The 21,018-nt window shown below is 41.0% G+C and overlaps 1 protein-coding gene across 1 annotated transcript in view; it reads right to left on the bottom strand.

Annotated features, from left to right (window-relative positions):
- Window positions 1-21,018, bottom strand: part of Ryr2 (ryanodine receptor 2) — a 566,260-nt gene that overhangs the window by 335,949 nt on the left and 209,293 nt on the right. Inside the window, exons 4-6 of the mRNA XM_075970222.1 lie at window positions 17,766-17,786; window positions 5,885-5,899; window positions 463-537 (exon numbers count right to left, since the gene is read on the bottom strand). Of these exons, the coding sequence (XP_075826337.1) occupies window positions 463-537; window positions 5,885-5,899; window positions 17,766-17,786 (111 nt within the window). The remainder of the gene's footprint in view (window positions 1-462; window positions 538-5,884; window positions 5,900-17,765; window positions 17,787-21,018) is intronic.

The following is a 21,018-nucleotide window of genomic DNA, read 5'->3' as shown; positions in this document are numbered from 1 at the left end:
AGTCTTCAGAAATGTAGTTTGAGATTTACTTGATTTTTATGTTTTATAATATATGTGTGTGTGTGTGTGTGTGTGTGTGTGTGTGTGTGTGTGTGCATATGAGTCCACAAAAGTATGTCACATCCCTTGGATCTGGGTATCTAATGCATTTATAAACTAAGAATTAAAACAAAATTAGAAACGGGAAATAACATTTGAGTTTTATACTTGCATCTTTTAAAAATTTATCTAAGTACTAAAAGTCTATCAAAGGCATTGAAAATAAGAGCATAACTGTTATGTATAAATCTAACCTTCATCTTATGAATGAGAAAACTAAACAGAGTACAAGGATATTAAAGAATGTATCTATTCAAACTCATTGCTATCATTACTGAAATGATACCCTCAACATTCTAAGCAGTTTATCTGCCCCTGGACCAGCATGGTCACACGAGAGATGAAATCAAGATGTCCACTCACCATACCACTGTAGGAATGCCGTAGCAATATGGCGTGTCCATAGAGGAGTGTGCGGTGACCTCCACCTTGAGCAGTCTATGGAAAGGACAAAAGAAGGTAGAGAAGAGGAGAATCATGAATGAGCAAAGAACTAAGTCAATTGTCTTTTCTTCTTCACCGGAAAGTTCACAGCAAGAGAGGATGAAACCAAAGCACTGGGAAAACAAATCCCCCTGGAACCAGTTCTTAACCACAAATGAAGCTGTAAGGAAATACCTGCCATGGAGCAAGCATCCCATCATCTCACCCAGCTCTGGAAAGATAACTGGGTTTTGGTGAGTAATTATTACAACTTTAACCATTTACAGTCTGCACAGCTACTGCCTGTGTTTCAATTATACGCAGCCTCCGTTGGATAGACTACCCTGTTACCTTTGTATCCAGAGACCCACTAAGTACCCAGCACACAGTGAGCACCAGATAAGTATCAGTTTGACAAATAAGTCTTTGCAAAACCCCAAATTGGTCACATTATCTCTGGGATATAAGCTTCTTATTCTTCCTAGTTGCTCATAGGCATAAGTCAAATCCCTTTCATGATCGGAGAACTCACTAATCACAAAATCTTGGCCTCCGATGTGTTCCCTTTGAGCCACTGTCCCAAGGATCAAAGTTGGAGATGGACAAATACAGGAGACCTTCAATCTCAATCCTCTTTGGTGCCAGTTCTCTATTCTAAACATATCTACTAACCGCTGGGTGGTGGTGGTGCACACCTTTAATCCCAGCACTTGGAAGGCATAGGCAGGCAGATCTCTGTAAGTTCAAGGCCAGCCTTGTTGACAGAGCAAATTCCAGGACAGCTAGGGCTACACAGAGAAACTCTGTCACAAAAAAAACAAAAATAAAATAAACACATCTACTCCCCCACAAACAAAGTTATATTGTTATGTCTTGAAATTCAAAATTCACTCTGTTGTTTATGCAGACTTAGACATGAGGTTTTCAAACTCAACTGATTAGCCACCTCATCCATGAAATTCAGCCAGGTTCCACAGTGTCAGCTTCTCCCCTGACCCTCTGCAGCTCTCAGCTATACCTGTACACTGGCCTTATCACTTTGCAAGCAAAAACAGCTTCTCCTTAAGCAGACTGAGAACCCAGTGAGTGACCTTGGCTCATGTTTAGCTCTGAGAAAAGGTAAGTGGACAGTAATCAGTCAAGAAACATTTGTTAAGTGAAAACCTGAATTGGGTTGGAGCATTTCAGTCTATGGAAGTGGGTGTGTATATACACAAAGGCATACATCTATATGTGTACAAAGGAATACATCTACTGTGATGTAGGTATGCAAACACACACACCTACCTATTGTATAGGTGTACAAAGGCATACATCTAACGTGTGGTGTATGTGTACAAATGCATATACCATACATTCCCCATACATTAAAACGCTTAAGAAAGAAGAAGGGGTAGGGTAAAGAAATTCTGTATTTGGGGTGACCATCCTCCCTTAATGAAATTTAATTTAGGAGCATTCATGATTTAATGAAAGGTAAAATTTGACTTTTAAAAATATCTCTGAAAATATGGTTTTCCCAGTTCTATGGATGGGGGACTGTTCTCATTCCATAGAGATGACTGACAGGCTTAATATTAAGGAATAATGTAAAATAAATCTGTAAGAGATAAGTGGATGAAAATGTCCCAACTTTCAAATGAAACCTGATACTCCTGAATGTCATCTAAAAAAAAATCCTCATGCAAAGTTCACAAGTCACTGGAAGACAAATTTAGCATCATTGGCCATGTGTGGACCTTTAGATTTCTAGGATCATGTGAAAAAAAAAAGTCCACCTGACGAAATCACATTGCCAACTAAGGTGCCAGTGTTCACACTTAGGTATGAACTCAATGTATGTTCTATATCTATATTTCTTTAGAGAAACAGTCATAGGGGCTGTCTGTTATATCTTGCGGGTCAGAGGCAGCTGGATTTCTACAGCTGCATGTGAGGTGTTATTGCCATGAGCTTAAATTTATAGTCACAAAACCCTCCACAGAAGTATTATATCTGAATGGTAATGATGAAAACCATTACATGAATATTGTTAGTTCTACATTAAATCTTCAGTGCTGTTTTTTTAGGCTCTACGTTTTTCAAATACATGATTGTAAAATATAGTGACTTATTAATCTATCTTTTATATTAGCAATGTTTAAAGCCATTAAATTCACTATGAAATATAAACATCTTAAGTATGGCTGTAATATGTCATGCCTTGTTAGAAGTTGTATATTAAACCAGGGTATACAGAGAACCCTTTCTCTGTACAGAAACATTCTGCTAGTCTAATTCAAAGCTGTCATTATGTGAGGTTTGTGCAAAAAAAAATTAAATCAGAGCTGCAAAGCAGCTCAGTGGTAGAGTGGTAAGGATTATTACATGCAAGTCCTGGGTATGATTCTGAGGGAAGGGGAGAGAAGGAGGGGATAGCAGGGAGAAGGGTAAGGGAGTGAAGAGAGAAGGGCAGTAGAGAGGAGGGATGAGAGGAACAGGGGAAGAGAGCGGAGGGAAGGAGAAAGGAAAAAAGGAAGAAAGAAAGGAGTGAAGAAAACAAAGGGAAGGGAACTGGGAAGGAAGGAAATGTGATTCAATAAACTTCTGCACCCCTTGGAGACAGTCATGTGTCATGTAACTCTAGAAGTCCAGTGATACAGAACCAAGGCCCGGGCAACAGACACTATACACAGCAAGAAGAATCTGTAATAAGATTTCTTTCAGTGTCCAGATATTTAAGTAGAGAAACATTTAACTATGTCTACAAATATTAACATCTTGAATAAAGAAAAATTAGTTGTTTCATGTGGAAAAAAATCTTCAGAGAAAATGCCTCTCTACCCGGCCTTCCCTATTGTCTAAGAAGAGCAGAAGGCAAAATTGAGCAGCACCCAGCACACAGGGGCATCGGGACCTGTGGGGCCTGGCATTTCCAGCCACCTGCGAGTTCCAGCTACAAGGAATTCTCTAACAGTCCTGCAACTCTTAAGTCCTGATCCCCACAAAGATACCAAAAATGATCCTAATAACAGAACACCTGGTTTGGCCAACCCCATCAAACATTGAGCAGATAGTGTCCTGATGGTAAGTGGCCGGCCTCTCGCCTGTGCTAGTGTGGAAACCCCAAGTCTCCTGAAGAAACTACCCAGTTTTAGACAACACCAACACATACCCCTAGGCACCAACAATCACAAATGGGTTCCCACAGCAAGCCCACACCCACCTGGCTGGAAATCAGGATTACAAGATAAAAACTGATCATGTTTAGCATTCTGTTCCTACTAAGGGGAACAAACCACTCTAAACACATGCATGTGATTTGCTTCATAAGACACTAGTCCTTCCTCAACATCCAATGTGATGAACTCTGTCCCACACTTAACAGAAATCAGAGCCCGATTCTATCAATGAGCTATAACACCTGGAGTTTACAGACTGGCCTCATCTTTCTATCTGCAGTTTTATAAATCAGCTCCTGCAAAGGAGCTGGGAGGGTAACTGATTTGGTTGGTGACTGTATGACCTGTGGATACAGCACTGTTTAGGGGCCCGGGTAAGCAGGTGAAGATTTAGTAAATACAGTAGTTGCATAGCCAGCAAGAAAAATTGAAGTTTTCAACTGAGGTTCACTGCTTATTAATATCGGCAAGAAAATGGCACATATTCATATTTTCATGCTTATCATATCTACATAAGCCACTTGTCATGATAGATGTAATAGAACATGTAGCATCGTCCCCTTATCATATGCTCCGCATCCTTGAAGAGAGGTGGCTTCAAAGAAACAGACACTAGGCTCTGTCATCTGATCAGCAGTGTCATGGTCTTTACTATTAGTGAACAGGGTAACCTGGGAAACACAACAACACTGACCCTGGCGTTTGCAATGGGAATAAAAGCCTTAACTGACTCATTCAATGGGTGGGCAAGAGAACTTCTTTCATTTCTTTCCTTTTCAATCCATATCCAAAATTTTCATTCATATTTCTAGAAATTTCTGTCTTTTAAAATGATGGGTCTTTTTCAAGTTACAAATTGTATTAAGCCTTTATTAACTGAATACTGAACTAGATGTCTTTATTGCTTCTGAGGTTTTAGCATAAAACATCAAGATTCTTGAATAACTGTAGGATAATTTGGCTGAAACGACACAAAACCATCAACTTTATTTTCCTCTTTCTGTCTTCAACTTCTTCCTTCATCTGTTTATATGTCTCCTTGGAAGGGCTTCCAATTTTCTAATTTAGTTGAGAAGTAAAACAGGACTGAATTATTTTCTCTTCTAGAACAAAAATGTAGTTGCTGATGCCTGTGGTGTTTTGAATGAGAAGTGCCCCACCAGGGTTGTGTGAACACTTGACCCTCCAGTTGGTGACACTGTGGTTTCAGCTATGGGCCCTGCTAGAGGAAGAAAGTCACTTGGGGCAAGCGTGGAGTGCAGATAGCCTCACCCTATGTGCAGCTAATCCTCTGCTCCATGTTTATGATTGAATGTGGTCCCCCAAGTCGCTGCTCCTGCCGCCATGCCTGCAGCTTGCTTGCCACTCCTTCCCACCACGGTGGACTCTAACCCTCTGGAACCGTGAGCTAAAACAAGCTCTGTCTTCTGTAAGTTGCCTTGGTCACAGCGTTTGACCACAGCAACAATAAGGTAACTAATATGACACTTCTAATTTCCCGGTGGAGGGTCCTCTTAGATTCTAATATGACACTTCTAATTTCCCAGTGGAGGGTCCTCTTAGATTCTCACAAGTGTCTTCCAAAAGCAAAACAGCCAGAATCCCTACAAAGGGAACATTCTAATCAAGTCACAATAAAAAAATACTTTAATGGAAGAAATCCCTAAAGATGACTAATTAATTTGATTCTATATAACCCAAAAATGTCAAAAGTTATTTAAATTATTAAATCAAGGTGAGTAATTTACATTTAAATGTTAAATATTTAATTTCATTTAAAATTTTTAAAGGAAAAACATTATGTAAACATAAAGCAAATTCATATAACAATCCTAAAACTTATAAAATATTATATATAGTTATTCTAAAATTTATGGGATACTGCCTATGATTATACATAAGCAATATGCCAAGAGTGATGGCACAGCCTATAATTTCAGCGTTTGGGAGGCAGAGGCAGATAAACTTCTGAGTTTGAGGCCAGCATGGTCTATAAACTTAGTTCCAGGGCAGCCAGGTCTATACAGAGAAAACCTATCTCAAAAAGTCAAAAAGCCAGTTCATACATACATACATATACACTATATATATAGACTATATATATTAAGTATGACATATACCCACACTCAGACACATGAGTTATCACATATACCCACAATGACAGGAATTATCATACATATAGCAGAAGATCAAGGCCTCACCTTCATCATGAACTTCTGTGGAGACATAAAGAAAAGAGAGAAAATATTAAATACAAATTATTTCAAGGACTTAAAACTATCTTATTTATCAAGACCCCATTGTTCTAAGTGAAACTACGTCAATGATAAACAGAAAATTTGCATTGCTGTTGCAACAGAACTTATACTCAACTACATGCTAGGAAAATGCTATAGCAAGCAAAGTCTTTTGAAAGGAATCTTTACATTAGTTCAGCTGTTTTCTGTGAATACATGCCACACTACTTGAAAAATGCCTGGCTCAATTTCCAACATCCAAGCATTGAGGCGGTACAATCTACCGTTTATTCTCTGAAAATGCTTAAATCAAAAACTTCATTCCATCTCTTTTGGCGTAAGTGCAGTGACACAAGGCAACTTGACTAAGTTCAGTAAAGCTGGTGGTGGAAGCCACAGGTTAGGAGAGTCTGAACCATGGAGTCCAACATCCTTCATGCATGAACGGGAAGCAGTCCCTTGGATGCTGCCTATGGTGAGAGGGGCATTTCAAAGAGAGTCAGACAAACTAGTTCTCCTTTTCTCTAAACACAGCACCACCTCTCTCACACAGCTCTTATCTCTTCTGTAAAACATACACATCTTTCCTTGTTTGTACTGGATGCCCTCCAGTTTCCCAGATTTGTTTCCAGGAGAGTATAAGATAAACATCCAAGAAGGGGATGATGTTTGATTTCCCTACTTAGGACTGAAGTAAATTGTTATGTACAAATATAAAACAGAGTAAGGAAAAAAAAGTAGATATATTCCCATTAGGTTTAAGCAAATCATCCAGAGAACACTTTTCAACATAGATGTTTATAAATGGTACAGTTGCTTCCCTGAAACACACAGAAAGAGAAACATGTATATAAATAAATGGAAATACCATTGTGAGTGATGCTTTTCATTTTTAATATAATATGTCAAGGGAGAAACTGTAAAGAATTTCATTCTTGCCCAGCTCTGCTTTACCAATGAGATTAGCAATGCTCCTAGCCATAATGACAGAAGCTTTCTGCAGGCAGGTAACACGGAGAACCATAACAGGCCAAAGGGGTAAGAATAAGAGATGGCGGTTTGCTCCACTCTAAATGAACTCCCCCCAAATATCAGGAAACATGGTGGCACAGGTGATGGAGAGGGTGTCAAGAGTTAGGAGATGGGGAGCTATGAGTCAGAAAGATATCTTCTTGGCATGCTATGACCATCACACTCATAAACATTGCAGCCATGGAAGTCCACAAAATGCCTACAAAAGGTTGGGTCCACCAACAATTCAATGTAGAGAGGGTGGGACCACATGGGGCCATAAGGTTCTCTGAAGGAATATCAATGGCTGTTGAGGAGGATGCCATCTTATTCAGTGGTGTCCTTTTCATGATAAATAACCTCCCACCACCTCCCAGCAGTAAGAGCGAAGGATGTCTCTGATGACACTGCCTGATTTGGGGGACCCATTCTTCCTGCCAAATCGCCTCATTCAACCTTGCTGGAAGAGGGGGTGCCTGGCCTCAGTGCAGCTTGGTATCCAGGGGGTACCCACCTATATCTAAAAGGAAAGAGTGGAGAAGGAGTGGATGGATGAGAGAAAGGGGATGCTTTGGTGAGGATGTAAAAACAAGAAAATAAATTCAAAAATAAATAAATAAATAACCTCCCACCATACTAAGTCGAGGAACTCCAATTAAACTCCGTGGGCCACAGATGAAAGGGAGACATGAGAATGGGAGGTGAGCTTCTTAGGAAAAGGGTCTCCGTGGGGAAGAAAGTGGTGGAATGGGGTAAAATGGACCTCAGTGCACTGCATAAATATGAAAATGTCAAACAATATAAATAGAAAGAAATTTTATTTTTCACTTAGAAAATGCAGGAAGTTAGCTATGAAAAATATCTAGCTGATATTAATAGTAAATGACAGCAGAAAACTTACTTTCCACACAGAAACAAAAACAAATATTTGGCACTATTGGATGTCCTTTAACCTTCATTGTTGATGTGGCATGGCCTAGAGTTCTCTTAGATGAGAAGCCACAGTAGAGGGATTGCCTAGATCAGCCTGGCTTATATGCATGTCTGTGAGGGACTGTCTTGATGGTTAATTGATGCAGGAGGGCCCATCCTACCACGGGGAGAATCATTTCCTAGGTAGGTGGCCCTGGTCTGTGTAAGAAAGCCAGCTAAGCATGAGAGAGTGAGCCGACAAGCAGCCTTCCTCTGTGGCTCTACCCTGACTCCCTTCAATGGTGGACTCTGACCTGGAAATGGAAGATGAATCTTTCTGCCCCAAGTTGCTTCTGGTCAGAGTATTTTATCACAGCAACAGAGTTCAAAATAGGACAATGGAAATATGACCCTAGAACTGAATTGAAAAAATCGTTTTGATGTCATACTTAGAAGAAACAACCAGAAATAGCTAACATTTTTCAATGGTACATAGTTATGATAGATACTTTCTATGGATTTTAATTGAGCTGGGGTTGGGAATTTTTCTTTAAAAAATAATTCTGTTTGATTTGGCCAGTCATCTGAGTTAACTACATTACAGTGGTAGTGGGTTTATTACAAAGTGTTCGGCAGAGTTGCTCAGGCCGGCTCTTCAGAATACACTTGTTGTGGATGATATCGGGAAGAGTAAGACACGGAGTGGGAGACGTGACTGTGCAAAGGGAGAGAATGAACAGAACAGCTGAGTGAAGCTGCAAGCATCCACCTGTGGGATGAGGAAGACCAGAGCCCGTGAAGGCCACGCCGCTTTCCCGAGACAACCAAGAGCACGAAAGACTGACTGAAGTTTATATCAAGATTAACCCTTCTTGGGCTGGAGAGATGATGGCTCAGTGGTTAAGAGCACTGGCTGCTCTTCCAAAGGTCCTGAGTTCAATTCCCAGCAACGACATGGTGGCTCACAACCATCTGTAATGAAGTCTGGCACCCTCCTCTGGCTTGTGGGCTTACATGGAGGCAGAATGTTGTGTACATAATAAATAAATAAATAAAAAGATTAACCCTTCTTTTTTTCAAATCTCTTGGATCATTTGGCTTAAGTTGCAACTATTAACAAAATGATAACAATAGAATATTTTTCTAAAGAGATCACTCATGGAAAAAGAAAAGAAGCTACTGCACTAAATCAAGAGGAATGAATATATTAGTTTGATCTACATCTAAACACTACTTAGATCTAATTTGTTTTAAAAAAAAAGACAACAACAAAACCAATGAAAAAAAAAATTCTAAAATGTAAATGACACGGGGAAAGGCAACTGAGGCAGAAAGATACTGAACGACACATCCTCTCTCCATGCTGAGGACACCATGTTTATGCTTAAAATAAATATAATAAAAGATATACTGAACTGAATTCAAATTTCTCTGGCACTAGATTATATTTCACTAGAGAAAGTAGAGTAAGGGGCCATGATAAGGCTGATGATAGCATGGCCATGTTGCATAGGTCCTGACCCACTTCCCATCCTGATAAAAGTTCTTAGATGGCATAGAACTTTGGGCTAGAAAAGTCATTGAGTGTTCAAAGCTTAATAAGCTTTTCTGTGGGAGCAAGTCAGTAAGCAGCACCCTCCACGGCCTCGGCATCAGCTCCTGCCTCCAGGATCCTGTTCTGTTTGAGTTCCTGCAGTCACTGCTTTTGATGATGAACTGTTGTATGGAACTGTGAGTGAAATATACCCTTTCCTCCCCAAGTTGTTTTTGGTCATGGTGTTTCATCACAGCAATAGTAATCTTAACTAAGACAGATAGTGACCGATTTGCACAGAAACACAGAGTTTTAGGTTTCTGGTGTAAAGCTGCATGAGGTGGGCACGTGCTGTCTAGGGTTAGTTCAGTCGCTACAGATTTCACAGCTGATGTGAAGAGCACGAGCAGAGGCATGACTGCCCACACGTTCACTGACATGAAAACAGGGAGAGCAATTGCTAGCAGAGGTGATGTCACTAGACAGATGACTGGCTTAACACCACAGAATTCCCTGTGGTCACCCATCGCCATAGATCTGAAAGACCCTAGGAGGTTGTTCTTGGGAAACACAAATGGTGACAAGAAGAAAACCAAGTAAAATATCAATCTTCACACCGACAACAAACACTGGACATCAAAAGAACACAAATTTATGCTCAATCTTGTTCCCAGTACAAAACAAGAAACTCAGGGAACGCTTTGACCATTGTGAGGGCTCACGGATCAGCTTTGCTATCTCTATCCAGTTTAGAAGTGTAAAATAGTGTGATGATATTCTTGGTCGTCAACTTGACTAAGTCTGGAACTAAAATCCAAAAATGGAGGACACATCTGTGAGAAATTGTTGCTTAATTTGAAGCAGGAAAATCCACTTCTAATCTGGATCTTTGATGTAGAAAGACAAGCCTTTAATTCAGATCTTTAGAGATGGGAAAGGCCACACTTTTTTTGATGGTGAACTACAGCTTTATTAGAAGGGATAGGAAAAGATCTTTAATCCAGTTCTAATCTGGGCCAGACCTTCTGCCGGAAGCCTATATAAGGACATGGAAGCAGGAAGTTTTTGCTCTTGATCTGCTTGTCCTCACCTTGATAGCTAATCCATTTCTTCACTGGCACTAGAGCCTACTTATTTGTGAGTCCAGAATATACTAAAGGCCAGGTAAGTTCTAGGGCAGTTTTAATATTTACAGCTTGCCTGCACCATATCTTTTCTTTTAACTTTCTAATGTTCTCAACTTCCTTACTATTTCTGTAAAGCTCTCCCTCCTTACTCTGTGGCCTCCTGGTACCAAGTGGGTGACCTCCATCTTAGTTCATGTTCTCCACTTAACTCCTTACTCATCTTCAGAGCCACAGTGGGCTTGCCTGGGAGAAATTCTCTTAAACTCTGATAAAGTATCCTTGAACATCTACTTGATATCGCTCTTAATATTTTTTATTAGTGAGACTAAGAACTCCCCAGAAGGGACCCTAATTTACTTGGTATCATTGGTGACCCCACTTGAACTCTCCAAGATTCCCAGTCACATTTCTTTCATGCCCCTTAATTCCTTAACTGACAAAGAAAAGGAACCCATTCCTACACCCTAAAGAGGAAGGCATCATGCAGAATTAAGTTTGATTCCTGGGACTTACATCGTAAAAGGAGAGAACCAGGTCCCACCAATTAACTTCCACTCATACACTGCGGTGCATTCACCCCACAACACACACATACACACACACACAGATACACACACACATGCACAAAATGAATGAATGAATGATTTCTAAAGTTATTTCTTCTGTCTAAGAATCTCTCTTACAATCTTTTAAGTGAATCTTTACTGGAAGATGTCCCCAAAAACTGTCTAGACGAACTGGGAGCCAAGGAACATACACTCAGAAGGCCTATCATTCAAAGGATCTGAATGCAGGACTTGGAGGAAGCAGGGAGGTGTAGGTTCAGTGGCAGGTCTTCCCTTTAAGAAACTAAAACACACTGCTCCACACAGAAGATGCTCATTGAAAGTCAGCCCTTTGTTATATCCTGTCTCTCCATGTGCTAAGATGCAAGGATTTCCCACCATGTTCCATCTGCCACCTCTCCTCTCTCTCTTATGAGTGAAGCAGCTTCACTATATTGAGAAAAAGAAGTTCCTTAATCATCAAAGATTTGGTGCATTGGTAATTAAGGATGCTGACAATAAATTTTAGTGGATAAACATAGTCTAACATGTTTCCCAAACTCAACACTTACCCCTTATATGCTATAGAATAACACATGTAGATGTATTATTTGTGGGAAATGTCAACTACTACTCTTATGATGAACATACTCTGTATGCATGGCTAACTTTCTAAGGCTTTCCTACTGAAAACATCTAATACTGAATGATGAGAAGGCATGGTAAGTGTAGATCTAGAGAGTATCAGAACAGGGCCCAGCCTTCAACCCACAAGAGCAGTTACACACGGGATACCTCCGACAGTCACACTCCTACGTCACTCATGCTGCCGGCATTCAGTCACTTATTGACATCCAGTTGACCACACATGTGTGGTTATGCTTACAATGAACACAGCATAATTTGGAGCAGATGTGTGTCAACTGTTATCTTTTCCAACCTATCAATCACTAAGTACAGACATTATTTAAATGACCTGGTTTTCTGAGTGTAATAAATTTGACAGATATATGTTTTCATAATTATCTAGTTCTGCTTAAGAAGGAAGTTAAAATGGCACTCAACATGGGGCTTAAAGCCACAACCCTGAGATTAAGAGCCTCATGCTCTACCAACTGAGCTAGCCAGGCTAAAAGGCCAAACAGTTTATAATTAATATAAGCTTCTGTGTGTTTCTTTGGGACTGAACAGCTGCGGGACCAGGCGGGACAGAAACTTTTGTCTATAATAAATGGTGCTGGTAAGCTAGAGTATGTCCTGGCATTCTATCTCAGTGATGTGTGTGCATCACAGAACTCAGGAACACCTGAAATAAGATGCCAATAGCTACCTGGAGTTTTCTTCTTTTTCCAGCTTATCTCAAAAGAGAATTTTCTTGACACAAAACACTACAGTAACATTTGTATCAAAATGACTGAAGACATATGAAGCCCGGCCTATACACTAAGACTGCCACTAAAAAACCTGTAATCTCAAGAGACCGAATGCTTTAAACATTTTGAGTATGAATGAACCCTGATAATGTTTTTCCACATACCCTCATATGACAGCTGGGTGTACAATGCATTATTTTTTGAAGTTAGGAAGCATTTTAAATTATTCTGTGTTTTAATATCTATAGAAACTTTATGAATTTTTAAAATATAAGTGTAAATAGTCACTTAATTTACAAATAATATATCATATGTGACAATTTCAATATGTTTCTTTCTCTTTTTATCTCCTCCCACAAACTGAAATTCTCATGTTGGAAACTAACACCAAGATTAGGATAAGGTCAGGGCAGGATGGGGTGGATGAAAACAATAGTTAAATATTCTTTAAATCAAGACTCAGAAAAAGCCTTTTCTTTTAAGTGTGAAGAGTTACATTTTATAACTCAGTGGATGTATGTTTAAACAAGTACAGAGATGCTCCAAAAAGACATTAGTAAAAGGGAAAAAGAAGTTGAGAAAGGAAGGGAGAAAAGAATGAAGGAAGGAAGGAAGAACAAGAAGGAAATCAAGGAAGACAGAGGCAGGAGAAGAGGAAAAAGAAAGAGGAGGAAGAAATGGACAGAGGACAGAAGTGAAGAAAAGGGGCATGGGCAAGAGGGAGGGAGAAAAGAGAGGAGACGAGAGGAAAAGGAAGGAAGAGGGAGGAAAGAGAAGAGAAGGGAGAGAGTAGGGAAAGGAAAGAGAGAAAGGAATAGAGAATAAAAAAGAAGAGGAAGTGAGAAAAGAGGGAAAGAAAGAGGAAGGGAAGGAGAAATGAAGAGACAGGGTCAGAGGGAAAGAAGAAAGGAGGGAAGGGGAAAGAAAAGGAAAAATGGAGAAAGAGAAGAAGGAAGAAAGGTAAACAGAGAGGGAAAGAAGGAGATTTGAAGGAAAAGATAAAAGGAAAAAGAGAAGGAGAGCAGGAGGAAGGAGGGAATGGAAAGGAGGAGGTAGGGAGGGGAAAGAAGAAGGGACAGGAAGGAGAGGAGCACAGAGGACAGATCAGAGAGATTGAAGGGGAGGGATGAACTGAGGAGAGAGGAAGGGAGGGAAGACAAAGGGGAAGAGAGAAAAATAGAGCAGAAGGGAAAAGAAAGGAACAAGGAAAAGGGGGAAAGGAAAGAGGTAGGGAGAGGGATTTTGAATCTTGAAGCTATTCAGATTTGTGGCATAAGAAAATCCAGAGGCAGCCGGGCGGTGGTGGCGCACGCCTTTAATCCCAGCACTTGGGAGGCAGAGGCAGGCGGATCTCTGTGAGTTCGAGACCAGCCTGGTCTACAGAGCTAGTTCCAGGACAGGCTCCAAAACCACAGAGAAACCCTGTCTCGAAAAACCAAAAAAAAAAAAAAAAAAAAAAAAAAAGAAAATCCAGAGGCACCATTTTAATTTCCTTTACCATATATACACACTATCTGTGTACATGACTGTGCATATGCTTAAGTTTTATGAGATTCCTAAGATCTTCATCTCGCTTGCTGAATGCATGCTCTGCAAGCCAGTGAAGTTGATGTGAAGATGAGGACCCACGTCAGAAAGGAGCAATGGTGCCTGTCACACAGTGGACCACCACCTAGCCCGGTGCCGAAGGAGCAGGGTGAGAGTCCACCTGCTTCCACGGGCTGACTACTCTCTCAGCAGACTGCCAATAGCCAATAGAGCAAGAAGCTGGCTTCCTTGAGAGAGGGGCTGTTAGGCTGGGAGTCTTGCATCCCTTCCCAAGTTTGCCCTCATCACAAGCCTCGTGAAGGTCTTTCTTGTCTATAGGAGCTGGAAGCCAGCAGACTCTTGACAGCTGAAATCCAAAGGCTGAACTGATACATCCAGCTCCCTTGGAATGGCATCTGGGAAGGGACTGCACTGCCCACAGACAACCTAGGCAGCCTGGGGAGATCTAGCCTAGGGCTGTTCTAGGACACACCAGAGAAAGTTAACACCCAGACAAGACAGATTAGATGCATCGGGCTGCAGAAGAGAATCACAGGTCAGAAACAGCTATGACGGCAGCTCCCTGAAGATACCCAAAAAGGCCCTGATGAATGAAAGGACTCTGGAATCAGAAGCCTTCCAGTCAACCTTGGGGTCTCCTCATCCCACCACACATGGAAAAGACTCAGAAGAGGAGCCTGAAAGACTGGCTGGACACAGCAGAAGCTGCTTTCCATACCCAGGGATATGGCCACAGTGGCTCAGGCTCCCTAACTAAGCAACACTTCAGAGACCCAGAGGTTTGACCCAATAGGGCATCATGATGAGACTGGTGTGAGGGAGATGACCATGGCACACTGTATCTCTGAATAAGGCTATTTTAGTTGGACACAAGGGACATAGAAGAACACACCCACAGAGCAATGTGAGCAGAACCTAGGTGTTGTGGAGCTATCTCCTCCGAGATAAAATATCCCATCCTACAGGGAAGCTGATTAAAAGGCAGAATTTTCTACAGGGAGGTGAAACATTACCTCCTGCAGAGAAGCTCCTTAGAACTCAGGAAGTAAATAATTCAAAGCCTTCAGGAAGTTCCTGAAACTGACCAGATTCCCTTGGTCCCTCCCTGCCAAAGCTTATAAAAGCAGTAAGGCCTGCTGCGGCTCATTCTCAGATCAGCTGAGCTGCCTGGAAGAGACTCACTAACCTAAAGAGCAGCAAGCTGTGTGCTGCCCTCTGGTTTGGTGGTTTGAATAAGAATGGCCCCACAGGCCCACAGGGGAGCAGCACTACTGGGAGCTGTAACCTTGTTGGAGTAGGTGTGGCTTTGTTGGAGGAAGTGTGTCACTGGGGCAGGCCTTGAGGTGTCAGAAGCTCAAGCCAGACCTACTGGCTCACAGTTCACTTCCTGCTGCCTGCAGATTCAGATGCAGAACTCTCAGCTACCTCTCCAGTATGATGTCTGCCTGCATGCTGCCATGCTTCCCCCCACAAAGATAATGGACTAAACTTCTGAAAATGTAAGCTATCCCCAATTAAATGTCTTCTTTTATAAGAGTTGCCATGGTCATGGTGTCTTTTCACAGCAACAGAAGCCCTAACTAAGACATCTGGGTTTGCAGCTTTTGTGAGCTTGTCACCCACTCAGGGGTGGACTTTTGATGATATGTCTATCTTTGAGTCATTTCTGCCCCTCTAAGCAATCCAGCGAAGCTCCCTAGCTCACCAAGTTGGACTTTGATAGTATCCACTCTTCAGCCTGTTACCAGTTCTCCGCTATGGGTGAACAGACATTCGCTCACTTCTCCCCAGGGACAGGGTCACACAACACCAGCGGGTTATTCCCAACCACTTTCCAGTATGTACAGCACAGTAGAATTTCAAAGTTCAAATGGCCAACGAGTGAGATCTGAATTATACAGAAAGAGGTCAAAGAAAGTGTTCATCAGTCTAAAGTACACGGACTCCACAGGGACTGCTCGTTTACGTGGATTCTAAATGAACGCACATCTCTGCAGCTCTTGACAGAACACTAACATTCAGGAACAAGAAGAGCCTACCAGACTGGCCAGCGGCCAAACAAAGCCCATGATGTTCAGTTCAATGGTGTTTCCATGACCTCCTTACAACTAACAAGCAATTTCTAACATAAAAGTCACACGGGAAAGCGAAATTTAAAATGAGAAATCGCTGAGGAAAGAGAGGGGCATGTGAGCTGGTGAGGCAGATTGAAGCAAACAGGCCAAGCACACAGAGGGATGACTGCAAAGGCTTTCAAATGACAGCAGATGGTGGCTTCATTTACTGATATGTCTCACCAAACATTTTTACATAGTTGATTTTCAAAAGAATTAAAAGTGGGTTGAAGGGATATTGAAGAAAGTGCCAGTCTGGACACGGCACAGAAATGCTGCCGTGGAAAAGAAGGGAACAGAGACACAGAGAAAGAGAGAAATGTTTTAAAATGCCAGCAAATGAGTAGGGATTAAACCATAGCACTGCTTAGAAAAACAAGAGCCCAGAGCCCATCAGGAAAAGTTTGAGCAGGGATCAGAATTTTAACTCTTGCCATGAATGAAGGTGTACAATTTCAAGTTAAAAAAATAAAATAGTGAGACAAGACAGAGTAGTCTAAGATATGGTGGATTTAGACTTTCCTAGGGCCATATGGAAGCTCTCGAAGAATAACATGGATGTCATCCTCGTGGAAACCGTCGGTTTCATCAATAGAACTTGCTGGGATACAAAGGGCTGAATGAGGATCAAAGGGAGAAAGAAATACCGACATCCACGTGGAAATGTAGTCGTTCGGGTATCGCTTTGAAAGCCTCCTGGACGGTATGGGGAGGTGGGGAAACTCCAAGCAATGTAGTGAAAGAATCAGGTTCTAAGACAGTGATAGAGAGCACCAGGCCCCAAGACAAAAATGAAGAGAACCAGGCCCAAATAAGGATAGATGACAATGGTATAAAATGAAATAGCAATTTCAGTCTATCTCAAGAGACTCTTCCTGTGAAGTGAAAAACAAGTTAAAGCCAAATGCTAAGGAAAACTGTCATTGCTTCGTACTTTGGGGACAAGTTGAGTGGGGATATAGACGCTGCTGTGACTGACCTCCACTCAGCTATGGAGTATTAACAGAAGGACCTGGATACTGGATAGGTTCATCTAAATTGATCCCCCACCCACTCACTTCTTATTTTCCTCCCTCTCACGCATGCCCTATTTCCTCTGTCTCTCTTTCCATTCCTCATCATTTTTCTTAACAGATGAAGAAACAGAGTAACAATGCCATTAGACCAAGACACAGAACGCCAACAGGATGGCTCTCAGACTGCCTGCAGACACCTGGAACTACTCTTTGTGTGGCTTTTGCTTTTCGCCTTCACTTTTCAAGACTGCCCCAATATAGAAAAAGCCTTGAATTTTTCTCTGTAACACATGGGACAATATTGAGACTGCACTGTAGCATTTTTGGGATAGAACATTCACTTCTGTTAAGCAAAACATTGAATACTAGTAACAAAACCCTTCCTATGGCCAGAGACACATCAACATTTGTATAATTAAACCAATTGCATAAAATGAACGGGTTGGGAGTGCAGAGGCCTTTGATGGAGCCCGCTGCAGGTGACGGTAACTCAGAGACCCAGGAGGTTCTAACTGGTGACCTGAAAAGTGTACTCTTTACAGCCGAGCAGTGAGGTCAAACACTAAAAGAAGCTGTGCTAGGAAGCAAAATTAAAAAGCTCAGAGGCAGCAGCGAGCATGCGCTTTTCAATCACAAGCCCTTTGGAAAGGTGGGGAAACACATACCCATTTTTCCACATCAACCTGCTGTGGAAAGAAAAAGCCAAAACAATTAAAAACAAAGCAAAACAAAAACTAACACTGCTTCCGATGGTTTCTAAGTCAACTGAAATGTGACCTCTGACCCAAAATCTACTTCCCGTTTTAAAGAACGCTCGGTAGTGTTCAAACTTCCCAATTAGCAAGTCATCTCAATAAGCCAACGCAATCTCAGTTAGCAAAGCAACCCCATATCCTGGCATCCTGCTAAAGGTCCAGAAGACAGCCCAATGCACTCAAAGGGTGGGCTGAGCTGTGATGGGATTCTCAAGCACAATCTTTCATCTTGATATTAAGGACCCCTCCCCCTCCCCGCAAGCTCCACTTAATTATAAAGGACAAGGACAGTCTGGAGGCATGATGCTTGCTGCACAGTAGCTTCCCTTCAAACATTAAAAGCAAAATTTTTTCTCTTACCTCATTCTTTAGGGCATTACATAAAGTTCCACAATAAAAAGAAGCATGCTTATGTCAAACAATTCTGATATGATATGACATTCAGATTAACTTAAATTGTTTTTATTAGTGAAATGCAAGGTACTCTAATCACAGTGTGACTCTTTAAAAACCAAGTGACGTGAGTATTACACCCACGGTGTAAAGAGAACGAAAACAAAAATCACAAAAATGTCAACAAGAATGCCTTTTGGAATGTTCCTGGATTTCATCATGGGGGGGGGGGGTGGAAACACGCTCAATTCTAAAAGCAAATCTCCACTACTCACCCCTAGAATAGGACAGAATAAAATAGAATGGAATAGAATCAAATACACGATTCATGTCCTGTGAGAATCGACGTTTATGTCATATTGTTCATGTATAAATTTAGATTTTTTTTTCTCCTTAGAAAATTTCATTAATCAGATTTTAAAAAAAGCTAAAGCTGTTTAAGGGGAAATCCAGGCTACCTCTAAGTATATCCATGCCTTTTAAGCAACATTTGTTAAATGATATAGAATAATTTTAAGACTGAGTATGGTGGCATAGACCTTTAATCCCAGTACTCAGGAGGCAGAGGCAGGCCAATCTCAGTGAGTTCTAGGCCAGTTTGGTCTACATAATGAATCCTAGGCCAGAGCTACATAAAGAGATCCTGCCGAGAGCAAGCGAGAGGGGGTGGGAGGAGAGAGAGAGAGAAGCCCTTATGGAAATTCCAAAGATTCTTTTACAACATCCTGGCTGACTGAGGGATGTGTTAAGTCCCAGCAGTTCCTGCTCTTACACAACTCACTCCTTATACTTTCATTTGTTATTAGAGAAGGAAACTCCTCGCTGAGCTGAACAGGAAGGCCTGGCGCTCCCTGGGTATGTCTGCCTCCATGTACTTCCAAGTGTTCATCTTAAACATTAGATCATTCAAAAAGTGAATCAGTTTCTTTAGAGTAAATGGAAGCAAACTGGGAGAGGAAAAAACTCCAATGGGGCACGAAAGTGGAAAGGGGTCCCTAGGGATGGAAGGACACAGCAAGGGGGGCTGGGAAAGGGAGAGAAAAATAATAAGGAAATTTTGTTTGAAAACTGTCATAATGAAACCCAATTCTTTGTAAGATAACAATGGAAGAAAAATGAAGTTCAGTTGTCACTGACCATTCTGCTCCAAAATGGACAATATATTAAATAATTATTTCTCTTCCATATTTATAAGGACATTTTTAAGGATGTATTTTAATAATAGAAATAACTATCAAAATATACGATGCCATCATGTTCACATTTAAATGCTAGACATTCACACACCACACAGGCTTGTACACACCAGAGCAAAGATAAACACTGTAGGATTTATCAGAAGACAGACTTGGGAATCAAGCTACAGTTAACATTATCAGCTATAGGAGTTTTAGTGATTACACAGTAGTGGGAGTTGATAAAAACAACATGAACTCCCCTCTCCACAGATAACCAGAGAGGCTTAGTGACAGCAAGGGCTAGGCAGTGAATGGTCAGCTAGACACACAAGACAAGGACCACAGGGCTGTAACTACACATATGCCAGGCAGGGTGATTTCATGACACTGGTCTTGTCAAACTCAACATGGATCACTTTTTTGCAATTCCTGCAAATAGTGAGGAGGAAAAAAAATTTCATAGGGATAATCAAGAAATTTACACACATCAGTTTTAGAAGCTAAACAACTGCCAAATTCATAAAAATGGGAGAGAAAAATGAACATTTTTCTAAGAACTTAATATATGACTTTTAAAGACAAGATCTCTTGTATCTCAAGAGCAGATTATATCAAATTTTTTATCATAGGAACACTAATAAAAAAGAGCAACTTCTTTTTTTAAACAAAACAAAAAATTTATCTTAAGAGAAATAGCCACGTAAATGCCAGCTTGATTTAGCAGAGGACACAACAGTCCAATACAAAAATGACTCATGCTGGAATTGTATCATTAAATGAAAAGCAGGTAACTCATATACCACCTATATTTTACATTCATGTTTTAATGACAGGCTAATGCACAAAAGTATGGAAATTCCATGCCCTTACACTGTTGCTGTTGCTTCTTGAAATCGTCTCTGCCATTTTGTTTGAGACGGGGCTGTGTAGTTACTCCTCCTCTTCAAACCCCCCTTCTCAAAAGAAGGACGAGATTCTAAAGACTTGGAAAGCTGGTGACATTTGCAAAACTCATAAAGTCACAAGAGTGACAGGCCCTCTCCCCACCAAGTGAAAAAGGTTGCTGGGAAAAGGTGAGTCTCGGTGAGTGGCCTGAAATGGGATCCATCTTCTACACCCTTTTGCCTGACTTCCCAGTGTACCATACAGTAAGTTACTATGAAGCTGTAGTCTGGCACCAATGGTTGACGGGTTAGGTGTCCCTTATCGCTGTGCCTAGATTGACTTACTAAATGTGAAAACTCTATCATCAGACTCATATAAATTTACAATTACTATCTTTGTCTTACAAATTGGCTGTATCCTCATAACAAAATGCCCATCTTCATTTCCATACTGATTCTGCCCTCTTCCTATTCAGACAGTCACTTCACTACCGCAGCTACACACACACACATATTGTCAGACTGCTGCTTTGATTTTTCCTTTAACTTAATATGGTAAACAGCACATGACTATTAATCAAGTAACAGAAAAAGTAAGACAGGGGCCTCCTGTATGTTCAGCCCCTGCCTTATTCATGAATTTTCGCCATAATATTCTATTCATTTATACTTAACTTTATTACTGAAATATATTTATTGTTGTACTTG

This window comes from Microtus pennsylvanicus, chromosome 4 (assembly GCF_037038515.1).
Source record: "Microtus pennsylvanicus isolate mMicPen1 chromosome 4, mMicPen1.hap1, whole genome shotgun sequence".
In the NCBI taxonomy this organism is placed as follows: Eukaryota; Metazoa; Chordata; class Mammalia; order Rodentia; family Cricetidae; genus Microtus; species Microtus pennsylvanicus.
The sequence above is the reverse complement of the archived record's forward strand: the minus strand, read 5'-3'. Positions and strand labels throughout refer to the sequence as shown.